We start from the raw sequence: 7,942 nt of genomic DNA, 5'->3' as shown, positions 1-7,942 counted from the left end.
CCAAGTATACATTTTCAATTCCAAGGTTTTTCTGTGCATGTACAAAAAAGGGAATTGAAAGCTAATAATATGTTGCATCCATCTGTAGAAGAAAAAATTCCCAATTACGTGACATCAGTTTTGTATCAATTTTACCAGAGTGTTTCAAATCAAAAAATTAGTTAATTCAAATAATGGTTAGATTGTGTTCATCCCATTCATGAAATAAAAGTAAAGCTTTTAAAAGTTCTTTCTGGCCAGGAGGTTGCTCATGCCTGTAATCCCAGCACTTTGGGAGGCCAAGATGGGTGGATCACCTGAGGTCAAGAGTTCGAGACCAGTCTCACTAACATGGCGAAATCCCACCTTTACTAAAAATACAAAAATTCGCGGGGCATGGTGGTGCATGCCTGTAATCCTAGCTTCTCAGGAGGCTGAGGCAGGAGAATTGCTTGAACCTGGGAGGCGAAGGTTGCAGTGAGCCAAGGTTTGCACCACTGCACTCCAGCCTGGGTGACAGAGTGAGACTCTGTCTCAAAAAAAAAAAAAAAGTTATTTCTGTTGAAGATGAAATATCTGACCTTTCAGTATGTGCTACTGAAACTCATTTAAAAAGGCAAAATTTTAAATTATCTGTTTTGCAGTTAATAACATAAACACAAATTTTAGTGGAGCACAGTGTCACAGTAAAGGCTTAGGGTCTTACTAAATTAAAACATCTGTGAAATATGAAGACCATTGAAATTTTCTGAGGTACAAACATAATTAAAAATATTCAAGTAATCAGAGATACTTTATCAATCAAAACAGAAGCTATAATTGATAAACTTTGCAAAATTTTTTATGTCGGCAGAATAACTGACCTACTAAACTTGTATGATGAATCTCATCTTGAATACTAAAAATACTTCAGCATAGCAACATGCTTGTTCTCTCTTTTTGTTCCCTCTCATCAATCATTCTTTACATATGTTTGAGTCTTTGAAGAAGTATTTTGTATATGAACCAAAATTTCTTACAATAATATTGAATGTTTTGGTAAATAATTTCTCTAAATTTTGATTGCTTTTGTGGAAAATTAGAGGGAAATATATCATCAAAGTATTAAACAAATGCAACAAAAAAATGGTTCAGCTTTTAAAGCTTTGAGAAAATCACAATGATTGAAACACAACTTACAAATAGTAAGACACTGAGTATTGACATTTATCCCTACAAAAGTAGTAAAGAAACTAAACAAATTAAGTCATGTATGCTCAATGATGGAGAAGATATAATTTCAAAATTTAAAAATTATGCTAGAATATCTCATTTTCTAGAAAGGAATATTTTGGTGTAGTTATTATTTTTGATTAGATAAATAGATATCCTGTATTATAATAAAGTAAAATTGAAGACTAGAATTTTCCGTGATTTAGATTTGGTGAAACCTTTAAAAGAATCATTAATAGAGAAAATTTACCTGATTATTTTTGTCACAAAATATTTTAAAGAAAGGTTTTCTGAATGGAAGCTAAAATATTTACATAATTCAGTTTTTAAAAGTTACAATTGAGAACAGCCTCCATGTAGCAGAACTTACTTCACACACACTAGTTATCTCAACCTATAAAGAACTTATTTTCTCAGTCATCAGAGAAGAGTTCATTGAAGTGTCAATAACTTCAAATGTGTCAACCATAAAATGCAACTTAAAAGAATACTGTAGGCAATTTCACAAAAATAAGAGCAATCAAGACAGGTATTTTTAAAAAAATACATTATTCAGAAAAAATATCAATGGCATGGTATCAGAAATAAATATAACTAAAAAGCTCATTAAAGTACATTAATAAAGGCCAGGCATGGTGGCTTATTCCTGTAATCCCAGCACTTTGGGAGGCCAAGGCAGGAAGATCACTTGAGCCCAGGAGTTTGAGACCAGCCTGGATAACATAGTGAGACCTCATTCCTACAAAAAATACAAAAATTAGCCAGGCATGATGGTGCATGCCTGTAGTGCCAGCTACTGGGCTGAGGTGGGAGGGCTGCTTGAGCCCAAGAGGTGGTGGTTGTAGTGAGCTGAGATCATGCCACTGCACTTCAGCCTGGGCACAGAGCAAAACCCTGTCTAAAAAATTAAATTAAATTAAAATTAAAATTAAAAAATAAATTAATATGTAACAAAAAATTGTCTGTCTGCTTATATTATTTTTAATGTTCAGGTAATACAAAGAAATACTTTTTATTTTGCTTTAGAAAGCAGGATATGTGGTTTTTAGAAAGATTTCATAGAATACTTTTAGAATAGATCTATTTAATCAGACTACCAACAAATAATAAAAGTAATTTGAGCCAATAAGTTTGTATTTTAAGTAATCATATACTTTTAATTATTGTTGCACCCTTTTCACACATGGTAAATTACATAGTTGCCTTCAGAATATAAAATACAGAGTCAAAAATATTAAAAACTTGCAAAAACAGTTAAGAAAAACTGAGTCTAATTGTAATTCCAGGTAAAGAGAACGGAAGAAAAGTCTGAGAAGCAGTATGTAAAGATATAATTGCTGGGCCAGACACTGTGGCTCACGCCTGTAATCCCAGCACTTTGGGAGGCCGAGGCAGGTGGATGGCCTGAGGTCAGGAGTTTGAGACCAGCCTGGCCAACATGGTGAAACTTCGTCTCTACTAAAAATACAAAAAGTAGCCAGGCATGGTGGTGCGTGCCTGTAATCCCAGCTACTCAGGAGGCTGAGGCAGGAGAATCACTTGAACCCGGGAGGCAGAGGTTGCAGTGAGCCAAGGTCATGCCACTGCATTCCAGCCTGGGTGACAGAGCAAGACTCCATCTCAAAAATAATAATAATAATAATAATTGCTGAAAGTTTTTCAATTTAAAAAATATATATATAAAGTGTTATATCTAGAGTCCCTTCTGAATGCCAAGCAAGACATATTAAATAATAATAATATTAATAAAATCCAAACTGCATTTTGTGGTAGAAAAACTGCAGAAAGTTAAAGAAAAACAATCTTAAAATTAACCAAAGTTACTGCTGAAAAGAATTTGCTCAAACATTTTTCCAGAGACTCCACTCACAGTAAAACAACTCTGAAAAGTATGAATAAAGTTTGAGGATTCACACTGTCAGACTTCAAGGCTTATTATAAAGTTATAATAATTAAACAGTGTGTTTTTTACAAAAGGGTAGACAGAAGATAGATAGATAGATAGATAGATAGATAGATAGATAGATAGATAGAAAGAAAGAATAGAAGAGACAGTGAAGAAATAGACCCACACAAATATAGTCCACTGATTTTTGATAGGAGTTGCAAGTCAAAACATAAAATAAAAATCCATGAGTGCACAGGGATACAAATAAATGTTGATGAAGTAAATAAGTGGGAGAGGAGGAACGATTCTTTCCTAAAGAAGAATTCTAATTAATAAAGGTGAAAGGAAAGAGGAAAACAAAAAAGTATAACGCCACAGTAATGTTAATTGCTGCAGGCAGCATGTCCTCATGAATACTCAAATTAGTGGATCAGAGTTTTAGGAAAAAGAAGATATTTGCATAGCTTCAAAGTATCTCCTACAGAATATTTCTGTGTTGGTTTTTAAAATAATGTCCACAAATTCTTCAAGAGTTCTCCTCTGGGAGGTGAAGTCTTCCCCTTGAGTGTGGGCCAGACTCAGTGACTTACTTCTAATTGATAGAGCACAAAAGGAAAAAAAGAGTAACTTTATCGTAGAGAGACTAGTCAGATACCACCTTAACTAAGTGATCACGTTAACATCACTAGTAAAAGTCACTGACATCATGGGTCCCTGCAGTCAGTGGGGCACATCATCTCTGTGGTATTCTTCCCCAAAATCCATTAACCCAGTATAATTATGAGAAAACAAAGACAAACCCAAATCAAAGAATACACTGCAAAATACCTGACCAGGACTCTTCAAAACTGTCAACGTCATAAAAGAAAAAGAAAGACCAAGAATTTGTTTTGAATTGGAAGAGACGAAAGAAACAACAATGAATTACCATGTGGCATTCTGGACTGGGTCTCGAAACAGAAAAAAAGGACGTTAGTGGAAAAACTGGAAAAGTCCAAATGAAGCCAAAAATTGAGCTGATCGTATTGTAACAATACCAATTTCCTACGTTTGATCATTGTACCATGATTATGTAAGATGTAAGCATTAGTGGAAGCTGGGTGAAGGGTATGTGGGAATTGTCTGTACTATCTTTACAACTCATCTCTATGTCAAAAGTTATTTCACAATAATAAGTTAAAAATATAGCCAAATAAACTAGACTTTTAAAAACTATTCCCTATGTCCTTAATGGATCAGAGTTTTCTTCATGAGCTTTCCTTAATTATTAGGTTGATGCAAAAGCAGTTGTGGTTTTTGCCTTTTTTTAAAGTAATGACAAAAACCACAATTAACTTTTGCACCAACCTAATATTAGAAATAGGAGTTGAATACATCCAAGATGTATTTAGGAAACTGAAGGCGCCATTTAGGAACTAGTCCAACAGTGTTACTTTAAGAAGATCATCTTTTCACCCAGAAAGGTTATTTCATCCCCCCTCAGATTGCCCCTGGAAATTTCCATGAACAAAACTCTTTCCATTGCAGGAAGCACCTCCTTCATAAGCTATGGCAAGCAGAGCGTCTTCTGAAACACCTTTGGTGATGTCTGTGGCGCCAGCTGCTGCCCATAGCCTCTGCAGCACCCTACACTGTGAAGCCAGACCCTGTCTGAGCTCTTTCTCATCCTGCTGCTCTGTCTCTGCTTCCCCTTCATTTGTCCTCTCTGTCACCGACCAGTGTTTCTTACACAGATGTTCTTCACGGTCTGCTGTGTTCTCCCTCAGCCTTGCTGTTTATGCTCTGACACTCGATTTAGGCATAGGACCTGCAGATTTTCAAATCTGAGGAGATGTGAAACTGCCATTCCCCCTCATGTCCCTCATAAAGAGCTTCTCTGAGCTGAAGGTCTTCGCCAAGGCCATACATCAACCCAGCAAGTATCTATGTACTGCCTCCTGGGTGTCCGGCATGGGCTAGGAGCTCGGAGTGGGATACATGGATAAGCAAATCAAATGAGGAAAGACACAACAGCCTCTGAAGGGACCCTGTCCTGTTTCTCCTCCCACTCTTGAAAGCCTGGATCAGCAAAAGTAGGGGAAAGCCAGTGGCAAGAAAAATCCTCCTTAAAACCAAACTGGAGGTCCTGAGATACTCCAGGCCTACTCGTGCAAATGAGCAGAAACAAGCAGGGAGGAGCAGTTGTCTGTTACACTGTATTCAAGGGAAATATTTGTTCAGGAATAGAGATTTTCAAATGAGATGGTAAAATTCATAACAACTCATCTAAAATCATAAATCAAGCCAGAAAACGTTTATGAGTTCTTGCCTTGTTTTTAAAAAGCTTTAAGTAAAAACCAAATGTTATAAAGATTTTCTGAGACTTCTCACCCACCAACCTTCTCTTTATGAAAATTACTTCATCATTATTTTAAAGTCATATACATTCATAAAAATTAATTTACTCTGAAATGAAAAGTTCATTTTATCATTATGTGTCCTATGCTTACATTTTAAATTCAGGAAAAACTTCCTTAAGATAAAAGTGATTCTTTTTTCCTTTCTTTTGGTTTTAATATTCCAAAATTGGATGAATTAGGGCATTGCTTTTACTCTCAGCACCCTACGCTTACCTTACTAAGAACTAGGGAGTTTTACCTTCAACTCTTATTTTCCTAGTTTTGCTTAAAATGAAAGGTGAATGTGTGTATGTGTCTGTGTGTGTATGATCTTTTATGTATAATTAAATTTATTACCTCTCAAGTAATTTACTTTGAAAAGAGAGTCCTATCTCTTGAAAATCAGTGTCTTCTTGCTTTCTTGATTTTTCTTGAGAGGGGTAGGGACATAAAAGGCTACCAGGAAAAAAATGTCACAGTGGAATCAACCCTGCATTTCGTCTTGGGCACACAAAAGAATCCACAGGTCTAGACAGCATAACGTGGTGGATAAGAGAAGGAACTCTGGGACCAGGTGAGTTGGGTGTGAATCCCAGTTCTTTCACACTCTAGTTGTGTGATGTTGACCACGTTATTTAACCTCTGTATGTCTTAGTTTCTTCATCTGCAAAATGGAGGTAGTAGAAGCACATGCTCATAAGGTTATTGTGAGGTTTAAATGTAGTCATTATAAATAAATAATTTGAACACTTCCTAGCACAAAATAAGAAGTGTGTGTGTGTAGCAGTTATTTTCAGTCATTTTCTGCAGTCACAAGTGAAAGTAAGTTAAATGATGACTCAGTCAACCAGTGTTCAAATTAACTGAAGCTACCAAAGAACACGGACCTCAGTACCATGTTAGCTGCTTTTCAAGAGAGTCTACTCAAGTGCTTCCCTGGGCCTCATTATTGAACTACTACCAACATATTCAAAAATAGGGAGAGGACTAGAAACCAAATCCTTCCAACATTTGCATCTCTAGATGTAGAGCTAAGAATTCTGAAATAAACAAATAGAGTGAATTTGGAAATGATGCATCAACTGCTTCCTCCTGTGACACGAATACTGGGAGTTATCAAGAATCTGCCCATCAAATGCTAGGGAGATGTTTTCCTCCAAACACCAAAGAGAAGCAACAGCTCAGGATGATTAAACTCTGCGATCCTGCAGAAAGTGAATTGTCGCCATTTCTCATCACCTTAACTTTAGCAGTTTTACTTGCTGAATACCTCACTGGTATCATTGCAAATGGGTTCATCACGGCTATACATGCAGCTGAATGGGTTCAAAATAAGTCAGTTTCCACAAGTGGCAGGATCCTGGTTTTCCTGAGTGTATCCAGAATAGCTCTCCAGAGCCTCATGATGTTAGAAATTACCATCAGCTCAACCTCCCTAAGTTTTTATTCTGAAGACACTGTATATTATGCATTCAAAATAAGTTTTATATTCTTAAATTTTTGTAGCCTGTGGTTTGCTGCCTGGCTCAGTTTCTTCTACTTTGTGAAGATTGCCAATTTCTCCTACCCCCTTTTCCTCAAGCTGAGGTGGAGAATTTCTGGATTGATACCCTGGCTTCTATGGCTGTCTGTGTTTATTTCCTTCAGTCACAGCATGTTCTGCATCAACATCTGCACTGGGTATTGTGACAATTCTTCCCCTATCCACTCTTCCAACTCCACTGAGAAAACATACTTCTCTGAGATCAGTGTGGTCAGTCTGGCTTTTTTCTTTAACCTGGGGATTGTGATTCCTCTGATCATGTTCATCCTGGCAGCCATTCTGCTGATCCTCTCTCTCAAGAGACACACCCTATACATGGGAAGCAATGCCACAGGGTCCAAGGACCCTAGCATGGAGGCTCACATTGGGGCCATCAAAGCTACCAGCTACTTTCTCATTTTCTACATTTTCAATGCAGTTGCTCTGTTTATCTACCTGTCCAACATGTTTGACATCAACAGTCTGTGGAATACTTTGTGCCAGATCATCATGGCTGCCTACCCTGCCAGCCACTCAATTCTACTGATTAAGGATAACCCTGGGTTGAGAAGAGCCTGGAAGCAGCTTCAGCACCGACTTCATCTTTACCCAAAAGAGTGGACTCTGTGACTGGCACCCAAGAAGACCACAGGACCTGACCTAACCGGCTCTGCCATTCCCTCACCTAGACCTCTCTTTTCTCTCTTCTTTTCTTCTCCAACCCTCATCTGACCCTTTCCCCCTGATGTGGCTTTTTATATAGGAGACTGATCATTTCTCTTTTGCTTCATGGGTACAATCTTAGTGGTGCTGTCATATTCTTTACCTGAGCCCTCTACCTCCCCTTGCTCTCTTTAAAGCAGTGATTCTACGCACTGGGCTACACATTAGAATCTCCAGGGTTGATTTTTGAAAATATCAATGTTCAAACCCAATCTCAGATCTATTAAGTCAGAATTTCTA

The 7,942-nt window shown here is 37.2% G+C and overlaps 1 protein-coding gene across 1 annotated transcript; it reads left to right on the top strand.

Annotated features, from left to right (window-relative positions):
• The first annotated feature begins 6,592 nt into the window (after nt 1-6,592).
• TAS2R39 (taste 2 receptor member 39) lies at nt 6,593-7,686 on the top strand. The gene has a single exon (XM_031665066.1). It carries the CDS (start codon nt 6,593-6,595, stop codon nt 7,607-7,609), a length of 1,017 nt encoding a protein of 338 aa, XP_031520926.1. The 3' UTR covers nt 7,610-7,686.
• Nucleotides 7,687-7,942: the final 256 nt, after the last annotated feature.

The sequence above is a fragment of the Papio anubis genome, chromosome 4 (genome assembly GCF_008728515.1).
Source record: "Papio anubis isolate 15944 chromosome 4, Panubis1.0, whole genome shotgun sequence".
Classification (NCBI taxonomy): Eukaryota; Metazoa; Chordata; class Mammalia; order Primates; family Cercopithecidae; genus Papio; species Papio anubis.
This window is presented reverse-complemented; position numbering and strand designations above follow the sequence as displayed.

Coding starts and splice junctions, on each gene's coding strand:
- TAS2R39 (XM_031665066.1), top strand. CDS start 6,593: ATGCTAGGGAGATGTTTTCCTCCAAACACCAAAGAGAAGCAACAGCTC.